The 19432-nt window shown below is 36.8% G+C and overlaps 1 protein-coding gene across 2 annotated transcripts in view; it reads right to left on the reverse strand.

The window, feature by feature from the left end:
• Positions 1-490: 490 nt before the first annotated feature.
• Positions 491-19432, reverse strand: part of SYDE2 (synapse defective Rho GTPase homolog 2) — a 56307-nt gene continuing 37365 nt past the window's right edge. Inside the window, exons 6-8 of one of the 2 annotated variants that reach the window (XM_049879650.1) lie at positions 7936-8167; positions 2750-2798; positions 2118-2194 (exon numbers count right to left, since the gene is read on the reverse strand). In XM_049879650.1, coding sequence (XP_049735607.1) covers positions 2788-2798; positions 7936-8167 — 243 coding nt within the window. In that variant the 3' untranslated portion in view covers positions 2118-2194; positions 2750-2787. Of the gene's footprint in view, positions 2195-2749; positions 2799-7935; positions 8168-19432 lie in introns of both variants that reach the window. The other variant, XM_049879649.1, reaches the window with a different exon arrangement.

Raw genomic sequence — 19432 nt, forward strand, 5'->3', positions numbered from 1 at the left:
TAAAAAGAATATTATTAAAATAAGTGATCCTTAAAATCATTATGATAATTAATAGCATGATACCAAGGTTATAATATTTCAATAAAATTTTTAAATTTCTAGAACTTATTCAATTTATACAATATACCTGATATAGTAAACAAAATGAAGAAAACAGACTGTCTTCCTATAAAACATTTACAAGTACATTTCTTTGACAGCTTATGCAATACATATACCTGTCACATATTTTTTTGGTATTCTTCTGAATCATTACACAAAGCTTAAAAAAAATGAAGATTTCTTAGAAAAATATTTATTCATCTGGTTTTAAAACAATTGGCTTTTCAAATTAAATAATGTGTTCTTTACCAGTGTATATTGCATACAAATAGTTAAATATTTTAATATTTAGAAAAACATCAAGAAGTCAGTTTTTTTTTTAGTGGCTGCTACACCTTTAAGTTGGTAATTCAAATTTTATTTATAATTTTAAAATTACACAATCCGTAAGTATAAAAGTTAAAAAAAAATACATCCTGATTTAATTTTAAAAAAGCCTTCTAAATTTACATTTTCAAACACTGCTGTGATTGTTATAATAACTACCTTCCAGATACACTTAGCCAAAATAAGTTAATTTTTAAAAATCAATAACATGTAGTATGCTGGCAAGATTTCTTTAAAAACAAATGGGGATAATTGTAAAGTCAATGTTATAAATGTACTACCATAAACAAACACTTAAAGCAGAATATAAAAACACACAGAACAGTAGGTGACGAAGTTTTTTTTTTTTTTTAAATCTAAGTCATCGGTGCAGTAATCTGGGCGCTTAATTCCTTAAGGAGTTAGGGGATTTCAATTTAAAAGATAACTTTTCACAGGGGATAGTGTGACTTTCTGTGAATAAAAGAAAGTCTATTATTTCTATTAAGATAGAGGTTTCTAGAATGATAATTTCCTTTTTGTCCAAGTGTTAATATATTTCTCCTCCTTTAACTTAAATGTTCTTTTCCTGAAGAAAAGTATTTTTAAGCTAATGATTTTGGCCTCATGACATATAGACTTTAAATATACATGTGATTCTACAGCCAACTCCCCAGTCTAATGCCTATATATATATGTACTTACAAATACATACATATTTTCAGAATTATAAAAATACTTTTTATAAGCTTAAATACTCAGTGTTAATATAGAATACATTAATATTTGTATAACTTTACTTTTATTTATAAAAAGGTTTTCTTACAGCAGCCTTTGCAATGCAGATGAAATGTGGCCAAATGCTGTTGCAGTATACAGTGACTCACTCTGAAAATCAGACTAAGCGGCTGCAGCGTTTCCCTAAAAGGAAAGTGTATCTCAGCTACAGAAGAGCATTTCCCATGAAGTATAAAAATCTTAAGAGACTAGTAACTTATCTGAACCGTATAAGTGCATTTAAAAGCTATATCCATTAGAAGTGGCAAGATTTATTAAAATATCCACAAGAAGTCCAAGATATCTTTACCCCTGGAAAAATTTTCTAATGGGATCAGTAAAAACTATACTAATCAATAGTTTTTTTTAATTACATCACATAAACTTATTAGAAATTGAAGGTTTCAAGAATGAAGAATAAAAACATCACTGAGGGAAGTACAAGAAAAGAGAGAAAAGACTGGTTGAAATAATAAGACATTATGTAAAAAAAGCAAAAACCTTCAATCTCAAACACTCATATTAAGTTTGCTTTTGTTGAGCTCACGCTCCAGATTTCCAATCAAAGTATCAATACTTTCTTGTAGATCTTTAAGATTGGCTTTTCGATCCACTGTAGACTCAATTGTCTGCATTGTAAAATATGTCTGGAATGTACACTCTTTGGACATGGGGATTGGCTGCTCAATTATTATATCTGGTCCATCCATTTTGCCATAATCTTCTCCATTTTCTCTCTCTTCTGAAGGGACATCGTCATAATCCACATCATTTAAATTTCCTTTTGTATTTAAAAAGTAGCTTTCTCCGCAGCTGCTCCAGTCTCCTGCATAACGATTGCTAAGTGGGCTGTCTAATTTGGCTTGCCTTGGCCTAAGTAATCCTAATGTCTCAGTACCGCTTAAATTTAACACGCAAGGCCGTTCTCTCTTCCGCCTCAAATAATTCAGAGAAAATTGCTGCTTTGGGGACAAACTGTCTGTCGACTCTTTGACAGTTAAACGTTGCACTGAAAACGAAGAATAAATTTGTGTTAGTGACAGTAATCCAGTTGGCCTTAAAAAAAACAGAGCTTAAGATAAGCCATTTAATAATCAACTACAAACATGCATTTAAACATGCACACTATAAAAATAAAGCATTCCATAATTATTTTTCCTATCACCAGACATAATCAAGATTAGGGATAGAAGCTAGTAGTTTAGTGGTGCTGATTCATGCTATATCATAATGTCCCAAAACAAATCAAACTTCCAATGTTGATTAACTTTCTGTGCCAGTTAATTATTATCTAGCTATAATTCAAACAGCAGCTAAGCTGGTAGCTTCTTCTAAATTAAAAGCTAGAGCAAATAGCAGCCAAGGCATGTTGGGTAAAACAAAACAAAAAGTTCTTTCATCTGCAAACATCTAACAAGGCCAAGGCATCTAAAGTGACCACTCTAAAAGTTCTGACCTTTGTTTTTTGCAATTCTATTAGCAGCAGTGTCATAATTTACTGTACCAAGCAGCCCAAATTTCACTTTGATAAAATGCACGAATACTAGACTTGACCACTTGTTACCTGAGTTTGATTATACAGCATTAGCTACTAAATAGTCTTCATTTATTGCCTGAAAATAGTACAAATATTTTATTTTCCCATTCTGGTTAGGTACCTAACAATCCCAAATAATATTCCTCATATTAAGACAAATTTCCTCTGAGATTATGCATTCATACTGGACACACTGACGATTACCAGGAGACACACATCACCTCTCAACAAAGGCTTTACTCCTTGCTCTTTTGTGTATATTGAACAAAACATTTATCTAAGGCTCTTCTATAAATAAAATGGACTTAATTTAAAATGTCTGGACTTGACTCTTACAGATTGTTCAAGACACCTTTCTCCTTCTGCTTGTTTGTTCTACTTTAATAAGTGCCTCTCCATTTATACCTCCCTTCATTAAAGGGAACATGGAAACGTGGTAACAAACCAGCTTTACACTCCCCAACATACAACGAATGCTTATTTGCTATTGTACAAAATAAGAAAATCAGAAAACTATACAAACATGTATATGAGTCTAGTATTCCAAACTTACAGTGATATTCATAATGTTTGTCAGAGACCATGTAATTTTTTAATTTATATTTTATTTAAAATACTTGATAACCATATATAGGATGATTTTAACTTTTCTATTTATATACATTGTTATGATGGTTATTATACACCATCAGATAGGTAAAAATTCTTGATCTAAATTTTTTTATAAAATAAAGTTCTGATAAATATTTTAAATTGATCTTTAATATCCGTTATAACAGAGAATATTCCATGCCATTAACTAATGTAATCGGGGAACAGATAGCTGAATTTTCCCAGTGTTTAATTATTTATATGCCTTTTCTTCCTCTGCTTGCTTATCTCCACTAAGCTTCCTTGGCTTTTTTTCCTTCATTCTCTATGCTGTTCCTGTTTTTCTCAGTGCTTAACTGTCATGCCTGTTGTTTTTGCCAACCAATTACAGTATTTTGCTAATCTTCATGTCATCTGGTCTGTGATTCAACAAAACATCTTTTAACTACGTGCCCTAAGCTTCCCTTACTGTGCCTTCATTTTCTGACATTCACCTGCAAAATCTAGGTTCATTTTACTGGCAGTTGCTTACAGCTGTTTAACTAAGACCTTATTCAAGCACTTTATATGTTAAAATAAATTATTGTATATTTTCTTGGAAACTATTTAAGAAGCCAGTTAATATTTTATTTCTTCTACACTAAAAATTCAGTTTCTGAAAAATCATCTTCACTGGCTTTTTAACTGCTGTTGCTGGAATGACTTCTTATTAAATATGCAGAGAAAATGGCTCATTTTAACCCCAAAGAAAAGCTCTTGATTTTTGCAGCACTGTTGACTACCTACCTTCAAAAGAACGGGGGGGGGGGGGGGAGCAGTCTATAAGATTTCTGAAAAAAATTTCAAAACATAATGATAAGTACTAAAAAACTCAGTTTTTCCTTATCCTGTTTTCTACCAAGAGATGTATGCTTTTAATCACTGGCTTATTAGCTTTTTACCTATAGTATAATTATCTTATTTAACAAAACATACTGAAAGCCTAGTTAGTGCCAAGTACAGTTAAGACCTGGAAACCTAAGGGTAAGCAATATACAGTCCTGCCCTTATGAAGCTTACTATCCTATGAGGAAATCAAATAAAAATAATTAGAGAAAAATTGCTACCTTTTCCTCAAAAAAACTGCCCCAAATCTACTCATCACAAAAATGTGGTACAATAAAGAGCTGGTCTAGGAGTCATTCTCTAAGCCTGTTTCCTTATCTGTAAAATAAAAGGGTGATCCCTCAGTAATTTTCAACATTCTTCTTAAAACAGTTAATCTATTTTTAAAAGGAAAAATTTTGTGAAAACTCAATACGTAAAACAGATGAAAACTGCTCCAGTCAAAAAGAAGGTGTATTTCCACTTTTTCCCCCCCACGCTCTGCAGATATGGCACCAAAGCCACTTCCAAAGAACCCGAGGGAATATAATCAGAAAAACTCTTGGCAGGATAATTTTTGCCTTCTGGTGCTGATATGCTAGAGTTCTAACTAATCACTTTGAAGACAAGATTTTTCAAATAGAAAGCTCAAAGCAAATTATATTCTTGCTCCAAATTAAAAAAAAAAAAAAGTGTTGGTGAGGATGTGGAGAAATTGGAACCCTCATCCATTGCTGGTGGTGATGTTAAAATGGTACAGATGCTATGGAAAACCGTTTGGTGGTTCCTCAAAAAGTTCAATATAAAATTACCATATAACCCAGCAATTTCACTCCTATGTATATTACCCAAGAGAACTGAAAGCAAAGACTCAAACAGATACTTGTAGACCAATGCTCACTGCAGCACTAGTCACAACAGCCCAAAGGTGGGAACAATCCAAATGTCCACCAACAGACCAATGGATAAACAAAATGTGGTTAATCCTATACAATGGGATATTATTTAGACATAAAGTAAAATGAAGCTCTGATACATGCTGTGACATGGATGAGACTTGAAAACATTATGCTGAATGAAATAAGTCAGACACAAACAGACTAATGTTACATGATCCCACTTGTATGAAATATCTAGAATATACACATTCATAGAAAGAGACAGTAGACTAGCATTTACCAGGGGCTGGGGAAGGTTGGAAGGAGGAGTCATTGCTTAATGGGTACAGAGTTTCTATTTGGGTGATGAAGTTTTGAGACAAACAGTGGTGACGATTGCACAATACTCTAAGTGTGACTAATGCCCCGGACTGCACACTTGAAAATGGTTAAAACGGCAAATTTTATGTTGTGTAGAGCCCTGGTGGTACAACGGCTAAGACTAGGCTGCTAACCGAAAGGTTGGTGGTTTTGAATCCATCCAGTGGTTCTCTGGAAGAAACAACTTGATTACAGCCAAGAAAATCCTATGGGGCAGTTCTCCTCTGTTACATGGGGTTGCTGTGAGTAGAAATCAACTCAACAGCACCCAACAACAACAACATAGTATACCACAAGAAAACATTAAGTAAAAATGAAGCGGAAAACCAACTCTTTTTACCTATGGAGAGGGTAACATTCCAAAAAGAAAAAGAAGATATGTACTGCAAGAGAGCCAAAGACCTTCTACTAAATGCATGGAGGCAGGCATTCACCAAGTTAATATGCTATATATGGCCCAGTCCTCGCCACATCCTCTATGTTACCATGAATTTTCTCAGGCCCAGTAACTGTACCACATCTACTTGATATCTGCCTTTTCTTGAACCCAATAGCAAGTGATTTAGAGGGCAAAGCTCACTGCTATTTCCTTTCATACCTTCATCCCTGTTCTGTTTTTTGTCTGAGATGCTACAACCAAAGAAAAATAACAGGTTATAAAAATGAAGGACTATATGTATACTAGGAGATGGCTGTTTAAGGTTGTCATTAAAATGCAGTGAATATGAAATCTGAATCTGCTTTTGCTATATAACAGTACGTGAATTAAGTTTTATTGATGCCAAACATAGAACTAAGGAGACTAGTACAAAATAATGAAGTGACATTAACCTCTGATACAGAATTAATGACAAGAAACTCAGGTAAGGATAATAAACTTAATATCTCCAAGGAAGCAAGTTTTCATTTGTAATTGCAATGATGAGATGGTTCCTCTTCCAAATTCCTGATGTTTATCAGAATTAAAGCAGTTCTAGAAAATGCTAGGAATCACATATTTTAAAATTTAACCTTATGTTGGGCACCACATGCAGTAATCAGCTCAAGTACCCAGAGAATCTTGATTCAGGTTTTTAAATAACTAATAAATACATCCCAGTTCAAAAAAAAAATAAATTAAAACTAAGTTTTAAAGCTTGTGTTTTAAAAAAAAAAAAGTAAAAACTTTCCAAGTTCAGGATGGAAATTTTTATTAGATCAATTTTTAATCTGCATTTCAAACTTAGATTTAAGACTCTCGCAAGCATTCCCTTGTATTTTTGACTATACTTCTCAAATACATCAATAGAACAGTAACAAAGAACATTTCCCAAGGGCGTACTTTGTGCTAAGAGCTTTGCACACTGGCTTAGATGCTTCATCTTGATCTTCACAACAACTCTAAAAGGTAGGCACCATTTACACAGAAAAGAACTGAGGCTTAAAGAAGTTAATGTATTTGTCTGAGGCTACACTGCTGCTAAGTACCCCAGCTAGGATCTGAATCCAGGTCTGAATGCATGGCCCACAAACTTTTACCACTATTCTCTACACTAAACATCTAAGTACTTTCATCCTCGTACTATACAGGGTGGTGGGAGGGAAGCAGGAATTACCATAGGATAAGAAAATTCGGGGACTGAAGCACAGGATGCTTTACATAACATCTAATTGAATATATACTACTTTCAGCTCTAAAACTGTAAAGAGATATTTTAGGAAAATAACTGTCAACTTTGATCACTGACTGGAATAAGACATTGATAAGAAAGATGGAAAGATCAAAGACAATTGTCAGTTCAAGTCTGGGTAATCTGAATGACCATGAATGTAATATATATGTCAGTAAGAAGAACCAAGTTGAGAAAAATGAATTCTGCTTCATATAGGTTGAACTAAAAATAAGAAGAGTAAATAAATTAGTATTTATTGAGCACCTATTATGTGTCAGGAGCCCTGGTGGCATAGTGGTTAAGAGCTCAGCTGGTATCCAAAAGGTCGGCAGCTTGAATCTACCAGCTTGGAAACTCTATGGGGCAGTTCTACACTGTCCTATAGGGTCACTAGGAGTTGGAATCAACTCTACGGCAATGGGTTTGGTTTTTGGTTTTGGTATTATGTGTCAAGAGCTATGCCGAGCACCTTACATACATAATTCCTCACTTCATCCTCATATAAATTCTATATTATTAAAACTGTATGACAAAAATGATATCAAGGCTCTGAGATGTTAAAGAACTTGTTCAAGGTCAGACTGCTAACAAGTGGCAAAACCGGGATTCAAATCAAGACGTGACTCAATCCAAAATGTATACATTGGTCTACATGTCTATAGTAATATCAGCAAAGGCAGGAAATTTAAATGGAGAAATCTAAAAAAAAAAAAGGCAGGTATCAAATCATAACTCTTTGAAGAAGCAAAATCTAGATTTTCTTCAATCATATATGGGCATATTTAATGATTAGCTAATTTAAACACCCTAACATTGAAACAGAAAAATATTTTCATAGATTCATTACCTGGCCAGAGTTGGAGTAGGTAATGAAGAACTTCAATATGTTTTTTAAAATCCAAAGCACTTGCAAGTTCTTCTGAGTCAGTAAAGATTCTGTTGTTATAGGTGGAAGTCTCTTGCCTCTGATTTAATAATACTGGTCCAAAGCACACGGCCAAATTCTGGCAGGTCATCTTATTCACTTCATGATAAGAAGCCACCAATTTCAAATGATCCAACAACATCTTCAGGGTTGCCTAAATTAAATTAAACTAAATTTCACTTAATATAGTCATAAACATGGGCAAATTCAAGGAAACAATATATAGCAGAAAATATAGGTAGGCATCTTATCACTTTTAAAGAGGGTTGTTTCAAAACCTTGTTTGTGAATAGATATTTGGAACTTCTATTTTCTTAGAGAAACATTAACCAGGGTCCATAGTTTCCGATGACATAATTTATATCCATTAAATGGCTAAAAGATCCACTCTATGAAATACTCAGAAGTGCATTCAAATTTCAGCTGCAGTTCCTAGGCAAATGCATTATCAGCTCTACTCTCTTCTCTCCTCGGAAATGACAACAGCAAAGGCTGTGATAGAAAGAAGATCAGGGTAGGAGCATTCATTTTTAAGTACAGGTAAATCTTAGAGGCCTAAATAGGGAACTACCATACTTAAATCTCAAGGTAACCATTTCAAAACATGGTCAAGTTCTATCACGGTCCAGATAGTGAAAGACTTATAAAAAGACCAATGGGCTTCTTAACAGTAAATATTTTACATACATGAACCATATAAAAGGGAAGAAGAGTACAGTTAGAAATGAAAGAAAAATTCATTGAAAACAAAATTAAAAAAAAATCTTTACCATGCTTTAAGTGAAAGTTTACAAACCAAGTCAGTCTCTCATACAAAAACTTATGTACACCTTGCTATATACTCCTAGTTGCTCTCCTAATGAGACAGCACATTCCTTCCTTCCACTCTCTATTTTAGTGTCCTTTCAGCCAGCTTCTGCCCTCCTCTGCTCTCTCATCTCTTCTCCAGACATGAGCTGCCCACATAGTCTAATGTGTCTACTTGATCGAAGGAGCTCACTCTTCACCAGTATCATTTTCTATCCCATAGACCAGCCCAATCCCTGTCTGAAGAGTTGGTTTTGGGAATGGTTCCTGTCCTGGGCTAACAGAAGGTCTGAGACCATGACCTCTGGGGTCCTTCTAGTCTCAGTCAGACCATTAAGTCTGACCTTCTTACAAGAATTTGGGGTCTGCATCACACTGCACTCCTGCTCCCTCACAGGTTCTCTATTGTTTTCCCTGTGGGGGCAGTCATCAGATGTAGCCAGGCACCATCTTGTTCTTCTTGTCTCAGGCTAATGTAATTTCTGATTTATGTGGCCCTTTTGTCTCTTGGGCAAATAATTACCTTGTGTCTTTGATGTTCTTCATTCTCCTTTGCTCCAGGTGGGTTGAGACCAATTGGTGCATCTTAGATGGCCGCTTGCTAGTGTTTAAGAGCCCAGACACCACTCTCCAAAAGGGGATGCATGGTGTTTTCTTAATAGGTTTTACTATGCCAATTAACTTAGATGTCCTCTGAAACCATGGTCCCCAAATCCCTGCCTCTGCTACAATGGCCTTGGAAGCCTTCGGTTTCTTCAGGAAACTTCTTTGCTTTTGGTTTAGTCCAGTTGTGCTGACCTCTCCTGTATTGTGTGCTGTCTTTCCCTTCACCTAAAACAGTTCTTATCTACTATCTAATTAGTGAAAACCCCTCTCACTCCCTCCTTCCCCACTCTCGTAACCATCAAAGAATATTTTCTTCTCTATTTAAACTATTTTTCGAGTTCTTATAACAGTGGTCTCATACAATATTTGTCCTTTCACAACTGACTAATTTCACTCAGCATAATGCCTTCCAGGTTCCTCCATGTTATGAAATGTTTCACAGATTCATCATTGTTCTTTATCTATGAGTGGTATTCCATTCTGTGAACATACCATAATTTATCCATTCATCCGTTGATGGGCACCTTGGTTCCGTCTATCTTTTTACTATTGTAAACAGTGCTGCAATGAACATGGATGTGCACATATCTGTCTATGTAAAGGCTCTTACTTCTCTAGTATATATTGCAAGGAGTGGGATTGCTGGATCAGTAGTTCTACTTCTAGCTTTTTAAGGAGGTGCCAAATCGATGTCCAAAGTGGTTGTACCATTTTACATTCCCACCACCAGTGTATAAGTGTTCCAGTCTCTCCACAACCTCTCTAACACTTATTATTTTGTGTTTTTTGGATTAATACCAGCCTTGTTGGGGTGAGATGGAATCTCATTGTAGTTTTGATTTGCATTTCTCTAATGGCTAATGGTCATTAGCATTTCCTCATGTATCTGTTAGCTACCTGAATGTCTTCTTTAGTGAAGTGCCTGTTCATATCCTTCGTTCATTTTTTAATTGGGTTACTTGTCTTTTTGCTGTTGAGTTTTTGCAGTATCACGTAGATTTTAGAGATCAGACACTGATCAGAAATGTCATAGCTAAAAACTTTTTCCCAGTCTATAGGTAATCTTTTTACTCTTTTGGTGAAGCCTTTGGACGAGCATAGGTATTTGTTTTTAGGAGCTCCCGGTTATCTAGTTTTTCTTCTGCATTGTTAGTAATGTTTTGTATACTGTTTATGCCATGTATTAGGGCTCCTAGCATTGTCCCTATTTTTTCTTCCATGATCTTTATCGTTTTTAGATTTTATATTTGTCTTTGATCTATTTTGAGTTGGTTTTTGTGCATAGTGTGACCTATTGGTCTTGTTTCATTTTTTTGCAGATGGATATCCAGCTATGACAGCATGATTTGGTAAAGAGACTGCCTTTTCCCCATTTAGCTGACTTTGGGCCTTTGTCAAATATCAGCTGCTCATAGGTGGATGGATTTATGTCTGGATTCTCAATTCTGTTCCATTGGGCTATGTATCAGTTGTTGTACCAGTACCAGGCTGTTTTGACTACTGTGGTGGTATAACAGGTTCTAAAATCAGGTAGAGTGAGGCCTCCCACTTTGTTCTTCTTTTTCAGTAATGGTTTAACTTATCTGGAGCCTCTTTCCCTTCCATATGAAGTTGGTGATTTGTTTATCCATCTCATTAAAAAAATGTTGGAATTTGGATTGGAATTGCATTGTATCTATAGATGGCTTTTGGTAGAATACACATTTTATAATATTAAGTCTTCCTATCCATGAGCAAGGTATGTTTTTCCACTTATGTAGGTCTCTTTTGGTTTCTTGCAGTTGTGTCTTGTAATTTTCTTTGTATAGGTCTTTTACGTCTTGGTAAGATTTATTCCTAAGTATTTTATCTTCTTGGGGGCTATGGTAAATGGTATTGATTTGGCGATTTCCTCTTAGATGTTCTTTTCGTTAGTGTAGAGGAATCTAAATGATTTTGTATGTTTATCTTGTATCCTGATCCTCTGGTGAACTCTTCTATTAATTTCAGTAGTTTTCTTGAGGATTCTTTAGGGTATTCTGTGTATAAGATCATGCCATCTGCAAATAGAGGTACTTTTACTTCTTCCTTGCCAATCTGGATGCCCTGTATTTCTTTATCTAGCCTAATTGCTCTGGCTAGGAGCTCTAGCACAACGTTGAATGAGAGTGGTGATAAAGGGCATCCTTGCCTGGTTCCCGATCTCAAGGGGAATGCTTTTAGACTCCCTCCATTTTGGATGATGTTGGCTGTTGGTTTTGTATAAATGCCCTTTATTATGTTGAGGAATTTTTCTTCTATTCCTATTTTGCTGAGAGTTTTTATCATGAATGGCTGTTGAACTTTGTCAAATGCCTTTTCTGCATCAGTTGATAAGATCGTGTGGTTCTTTTATTTATACGATGGATTACATTAATTGTTTTTCTAATGTTGAACCATCTCTCCATACCTGGTATGAATCCCACTTAGTCTTGGTAAATTATTTTTTTGATATGTTGTTGAATTCTATTGGCTAGAATTTTCTTGAGCACGTTTGCATCTAAGTTCATGAGGGATAGAAATCTGTAATTTTCTTTTTTTGTGGTGTCTTTCTTTACCTGGTTTTGGTATCAGGGATATGCTGGCTTCATAGAATGAGTTTGGGAGCATTCCATCCTTTTCTATGCTCTGAAACACCTTTAGTAGTAGTGGTGTTAACTCTTCTCTGAAAGTTTGGTAGAACTCTGCAGTGAAGCCCTCCGGACCAGGGCTTTTTTTTTTTGTTGGGAGTTTTTTGATTACCTTTTCAGTCTCTTCTTTTGTTATAACTTTGTTTAGTTGTTCTACCCCTGTTTGTGTTAGTTTAGGTAGGAAATGTGTTTGTAGAAATTCATCCATTGCTTCTAGGTTTTCAAATTAGAGTACAATTTTTCATAGTAATCTGATATGATTTTCATTTCAGTTGGGTCTGTTGTAATATTGCCCTTCTCATTCCTTATTTGGGTTATTTGCTTCCTCTTCTGTTTTTCTTTTGTCAGTTTGGCCAATGGTTTATCAATTTTGTTGATTTTTTCAAAGAACCATCTTTTGGTCTTGTTAATTCTTTCAATTGTTTTTCTGTTTTCTATTTCATTTAGTTCTGCTCTAATTTTTATTATTTGCTTTCTTCTAGTGCCTGAGGGTTTCGTTTGTTGCTATTTGTTCAAGTTGTAGGGATAATTCTTTGATTTTGGCCATTTCTTCTTTTTGGATGTGTACATCTATTGATATAAATTGACATCTGAGCACTGCTTTCACTGTGTCCCATAGGTTCTGATAGGAAGTATTTTCATTCTCACTGGATTCTATGAATTTCTTTATTCCATCCTTGATGCTTTCTTTAACCCAGTCATTTTTGAGCAAGGTATTGTTTAGTCTCCAAGTGTTTGATTTCTTTTCCCTGCTTTTTCTGTTATTGATTTCTACTTTTATGGCCTTATGGTCAGAGAAGATGCTTTGTAATATTTTGATGTTCTGGATTCTGCGAAGGCTTGCTCTATGACCTAATATGTGGTCTATTCTACAGAATGTTCCATGTGCGTTGGAAAAGAAAGTATACTTGGCTGCTGTTGGGTAGAGTGTTCTGTATATGTCTATGAGGTCAAGTTGGTTGACTATGGCATTTAGATCTTACGTGTCTTTATTGAGCTTCTTTCTGGGTGTTCTGTCCTTCACCAAAAGTGGTGTGTTGAAGTCTCCTACTATAATTGTGGCACTATCTCACTTTTCAATGCTTTTAGAGTTTGTTTTGTGTATCCTGCAGCCCTGTCACTGGGTGCATAAATATATAATATGGTTATATCCTCCTGGTATATTGTCCCTTTAATCATTATACAGTGTCCTTACTTACCCTTTGCGGTGGATTTAACTTTAAAGTCTATTTTGTCAGAAATTAATATTGCCACTCCTCTTTTTTGATTATTGTTTGCTTGATGTATTTTTTCCCCATACTTTGAGTTTTAATTTGTTTGTGTCTCTAAGGTGTGTCTCTTATAGGCAGCATATAGACAGATCATGTTTTTTTTTATCCATTCTGCCACTCTATGTCTCTTTTTTGGTGCATTTAGTCCATTTACATTCAGCGTAATTGTGGACAGGTATGAGTTTAGTGCTGTCATTTTGATGTCTTTTTTTGTATGTTGTTGACAGTTTCTTTTTCCCACTTAATTTTTTATGCTAAGTAGTTTATCTTTATATATTGTTTTCCTGTTCTTTATTGTAGCTGATTTTGTTTCTGCTGATTCTCTATTTTTTTCTTGTATTTTATTTTGATGAGTAGGATTGTTAGTCTCCTTTGTGGTTATCTTAATATTTAGCCCTATTTTTCTAAGCTTAAACCTAACTTTTACTTCTTCATATCGCCTTGTCTTCCTCTCCATATGAAAGATCTATGACTACATTTCTTAGTCCCTCTTTATTGTTTTAATGTTGCCTTCTTTTACATAATAACATCGCTGTTTCCCTATTTTGGGCTTTTTTTTAATCTTGATTTATTTTTATGATTTCCCTATCTGGATTGACATCTGATTGCTCTGTACAGTGTTCTCGTCTTCAGTTGATATCTGATAATATTGATTTTCTAACCAGAGAAGCCCCTTTAGTATTTCTTGTAGTTTTGGTTTGGTTTTCACAAATTCCTTAAACTTCTGTTTACCTGGAAATATCTTAATTTCGCCCTCATATTTGAGAGAAAATTTTCCTGGGTATATGATTCTTGGCCAGGAAATTTTTTCCTTCAATGCTTTATATAAGTCATCTTACTGCCTTCTTGACTGCATGTTTTCTGCCAAGTAGTCCAAGCTTATTCTTATCGACTCTCCTTTGTAGGTGACTTTTCGTTATCCCTAGCTGCTTTTAAAATTCTCTTTTTATCTTTGGTTTTGGCAAGTTTGATTATAATATGTCTTGGTGACTTTTTTTAACATCTACCTTATGTGGAGTTCAATGAGCATCTTGGATAGATATCTTCTCATCTTTCATGGTATCAGGAAAGTTTTCTGCCAGCAAATCTTAAACAATTCTCTCTGTATTTTCTGTTCTCCCTTCCTGTTCTGGTATTCCAATCACTCGTAGGTTATTTCTCTTGATAGAGTCCAACATGATTCTTAGGGTTTCTTCTTTTTTTTTTTAAATTCTTTTATCTGATTTTTTTTCAAGTGTATTGGTGGCAAGTGCTTGACCTTCATTCTCACAAATTCTGCCTTCCACTTGCTCAATTCTGCTCCTCTGAATTTGTATCGCATTGCCTAATTCTGTGTTTTCATTGTTAATCTTCTGAATTTCTGATTGCTGTCTCTCTATGGATTCTTGCAGCTTATTAAATTTTTCATCATATTCTTGAATAACCCTTTTTAATTCCTTCAGCTGTTTTACCTGTGTGTTCCTTGGCTTGTTCTGCATATTGCCTGATCTGCTTCCTGATGTCTTGAAGAGTTCTGTATATTAATCTTGTGTATTCTGCATCCGGTAATTCCAGGAATTCACCTTCATCCAGAAGATCCCTTGATTCTTGGTTTTGAGAACTTGTTGAAGCAATCATGGTCTGCTTCTTTAGGTGATTTGATATTGACTGTTGTCTCCTAGCCATCTATAAGTTATTGCATTAATTTTATGTTTTGCTTAGTGTATCCTAGCTTCTTGCTTTGTTTTGTTTCGATATGCCCAAATAAGTTGCTTGAGTGAGCTACCTTGGTTATTTTCACCTTTGATGCTCTAACGTCCTGTCACCAGATAGCCAGAGCTGTTATCAGGTATATGAGCCTAGGAGTCCATTCACATTTCTTGTATGGATTCAGCTAAGGTGTTCAGGTAGTTGCTCATCAAGTGTGGGTACCAGCTCTGTCCTAAAGTCTTAGGGGGAATGGGTGATTGGTGTAGGTACTGGTATCTGGTTGCAGCAGGGGATCACGTTATGAACAAGGCAGAAGGTGACAACCATCTCCCAAATGTCTGTGAGGAAAGCACATCCCTGTTCCCTAGAGCACACAGGTGGGCGGTTTCTGCAGATGGACCTTGGGCACCCAGTGCTTTTGGCTGTAAGGCCTGGGAGTTACCAGTTATCTTTGGACCCTAGTCACGGGTGGCTGGGTGACCTGAGTGGAATCACCAGTCCTGAGGCCCCTGAAGTGGGTAGGTGAGGAGCCTGTTTCATACACAAAGCGGTGTCAAACATCAAACACCCACCTCTCTACTGCACAGCTGAAACAGTTACAGTCGGCCAACAAAAGCCTACTCTCCTGAAATAGGCCCGCACAGGTCCACACAGAGAGAAAAGTTATTCAAAATCCATGGACCGCTTATGCCTGGACAGGAGCCACTTCTGTCCTGAGTTCCCCAGGTTAATGGAGCTGGCAGATTATCTTTTCCCCAGTTATGAATTGATTCCTTCTCCAAGGCCAAGAGAATGGCTCAAGTTGCGCAACAGGAAGTATCTCAGGCCGAGGGAAATCAACAGCCACTGAAGCCAGCTTTGGGGCAGGGGACATGATAAAATACATGGAAGTACTTAGCTTTTGCCGAGAGCACTGTTCTTCTCTGGTTCTGGAGGTTTGAGTAGGCTGTGTGGCTGGATGTTTCTCTTTGAGGAAACTGAGGCCGAAGGCTATCATTGGCCCACCACAGTTGCTCCCGGGAATGGTGCCTGAGGGTTCCCCGGAATTCAGGTCTGGCAACTCCTCTCTGCTTCTGAACTATATCTCCCTCCCCCGGCAACTCAGTCCATTTTCTAACTTTGCCTTTGATGTTCAGGGCTTCTATCTTGTCATAAATGTAATCCTTTCACTTGTTTTTTTGGTCTTTGTTGTAAGAGGGTTCACCGGAAGCATCTGACTACTCTGCCATTGGGGCGTCACCCCAAAAACAAATTTTTAAAAAAATCCTCGAGAGGCAGGGCCAAGATGGCTGACTAGGTAGAAGCTACCATGGATCCCTCTTGCAACAAAGACTCGGAAAAACAAGTGAATTGATCACATACATGACAATCTATGAACCCTGATCATCAAACACAGATCTAAAGAGTTGACCTGAGTGACAGAGACTGAGAACGAACAACCATGGGGAAGCAATGACTGCTTTCGGAGCCTGGAGCCAGTGTCCGAGTCAGAAAACCTTGGCGTCGGGCTTTGGACTGAGCGCAGGGAAGCTGAGCACAGCACCCTGAGACGGTGCAAACACGGGGCACAGCCCTAGCCCCCAGAAGTGACCTCGGGGGAAGCCCAGCCAGTGCACACAGGCAGTGCAGTGACAGGCTGACAGGAGAAGAAGTCACCGGGAGGCAGCGACTGATTTTGGAGCCTGGACTACAGCGTCTCAGCCGGGGAACCTTGGCACTGGGCTTTGCACTGGGAGCTGAGGAACTGACCACGGCTTCTGAGACAGCACAAGCACAGGACACAGGCCTGACCCTCGGGGGCAATCCTGACCCAGCCAATGCACACAGGCTACACACGCCTCGGGAATCTCTGATAAAACAGTCATCACCAAACAAGATAAGTAACTTTGTCTATATTCCAGGATGCTACTCTCTCCTATTTATCTGATCCCTCCCCTCTCCTTCCCAGGCAGCTTCATTAACATTGGAATTTCCTGAACCAGAGAGTGAAGCGCTCTGTGGTTTTTCTTTTTCATTTTTTTTCCGTCTTTTCCTAACCCATTCTCCTGGCCTGAGAGAAGCAGCTACAAAAAACCCAGGGACCAAAAATCCTTCCCTAATTGGACTAAAAATACAGAACCAGCTCCAGCCAAGTATATGAGATCCACTGTCTTGGGCTTTCATCCCTACAGGGAACAAGGTGGCTATTATAATGCAAAGGCAATTCTGATAGGGATCTGACTGTAATTGTTTTAGCTGATTACTGGAAAGACAGGTCTGATAACTCTGCGTGTTCAACAGAGCCCTCACTGACCCACAACAGGGAACTGAGGGCTGAAGCTCCCCCCAGATCACCTAGCCTCCTGCCTTACGGGTCTAAGGATGGTGACACCTACCAATCTGTAGAGGTACTTGCATTGGGTGCCTAAGGTACAGCTGCAGAGCCCACCCACCAAAGTGTTTTAGGAAAAGACACACCTACCTCACTGGCACTTGGGGGAAGCCTGTCAGCATCCTGCCCCCCCTGGAGTGTGACCCCCTGCTGCTACTAGAATCTGGTGAACACAACTATCACCACTACTCCGCTAGGTGGATAGGTGACAGTCTGCACCACACACTTGATGACCCAAAATCAGATTCTACTCAAGAATAGTGAACGGACTCTTAGGCTTATATATCTAGTAACAGCCCAAACCAGCTGGTAATAGGACATAAGTGATTCAAGGGCTACAACAATCAAGACAGCGCAATATAGTAGCCCATCTACGTATATTGAAAGAAAACCAAACAAGATAAGACTCAGTCAGTAAATACAAAATAAATCATTACAATATTTTATAGATGGCTCGGAGACAGCAGTCAATATCAAACCACATAAAGAAGCAGACCATGATTGCTTCTACAACTCCCCAAATTAAAGAATCAAAATCTTTCCCAAATGAAGATACAATCCTAGAATTGCCAGATGCAGAATATAAAAAACTAATTTACAGAATGAGTCAAGACATCAGGGATGACTGCATAAATGAAATAAGGCAATGTACACAAAAAGCCAAGGAACACACTGATAAAGCAGTGAAAGAAATCAAAAAGATTATTCAAGAACATAGTGGAAAAATTAATAAGCTGCAAGAATCCATAGAGGACAGCATTCAGAAATCCAAAAGATTAACAGTAAAATTACAGAATTAGACAACTCAATAGGAGTAAAAGGAGCAGACTCGAGGAATTGGAATGCAGGGTGGGGGACCTGGAGGACAAGGGAATTGACACGAATATACCTGAAAAAAATCAGATAAAAGAATTAAAAAAAAATGAAGAAACCCTAAGAATCATGTGGGACTCTATCAAGAAGAATAACTTGTGTGTGATTGGAGTCCCAGAACAGGGAGGGATAATAGAAAATACAGAGAGAATAGTTGAAGATCTGTTGGCAGAAAACTTCCCTGACATCATGAAAGACAAAAGGGTATCTATCCAAGATGCTCATCTAACCCCATATAAGATTGATCCAAAAAGAAAAACACCAAGACATATTATCATCAAACTTGCCAAAACCAAAGATAAAGAGAAAATTTTAAAAGCAGCCAGGGATAAAAGAAAGGTCTCCTACAAAGGAGAATCAATAACAATAAGTTGAGACTACTCAGCAGAAACCATGCAGTCAAGAAGGCAATGGGATGACATATACAGAGCACTGAAGGAGAAAAACTGCCAGCCAAGGATCATATATCCAGCAAAACTCTCTCAAATATGAAGGTGAAATTAAAACATTTAAAGATAAACACAAGCTTAGAGAATTTGCAAAAACCAAACCAAAGCTACAAGAAATACTAAAGGAAATTGTTTGGTCAGAAAACCAATAATATCAGCTACCAGCACAACACAAGGTCATAGAACAGAACATCCTGATATCAACTCAAATAGGGAAATCACAAAAACAAATTAAGATTAATTTTAAAAAGAAAAAAATGCTGAAAACAGGGAATCATTGAAGTCAATATGTAAAAGATCACAATAATCAAAAAGAGGGACTAAATACAGGAGGTATAGAACTGCCATATGGAGAGGGAAACAAGGTGATATAGAACAATACGAGTTAGGTTTTTACTTAGAAAAATAGGGGTAAATATTAAGGTAACCACAAAGAGGTATAACAACTCCATAACTCAAAATAAAAACCAAGAAAAACATAATGACTCAGCAAACATAAATTCAACTACTATGAAAATGAGGAACACACAATTTACAAAGAAAAGCGTCTCAGCACAAAAGAAAAAGTGGAAAACTGAAATTGTCAACAACACACACAAAAAGGCATCAAAATGACAGCACTAAACACATACTTATCTATAATTCCGCTAACTGTAAATGGACTAAATGCACCAATAAAGAGACAGAGGGTCTCAGACTGGATAA

The sequence above is a fragment of the Elephas maximus genome, chromosome 3 (assembly GCF_024166365.1).
Source record: "Elephas maximus indicus isolate mEleMax1 chromosome 3, mEleMax1 primary haplotype, whole genome shotgun sequence".
In the NCBI taxonomy this organism is placed as follows: domain Eukaryota; kingdom Metazoa; phylum Chordata; class Mammalia; order Proboscidea; family Elephantidae; genus Elephas; species Elephas maximus.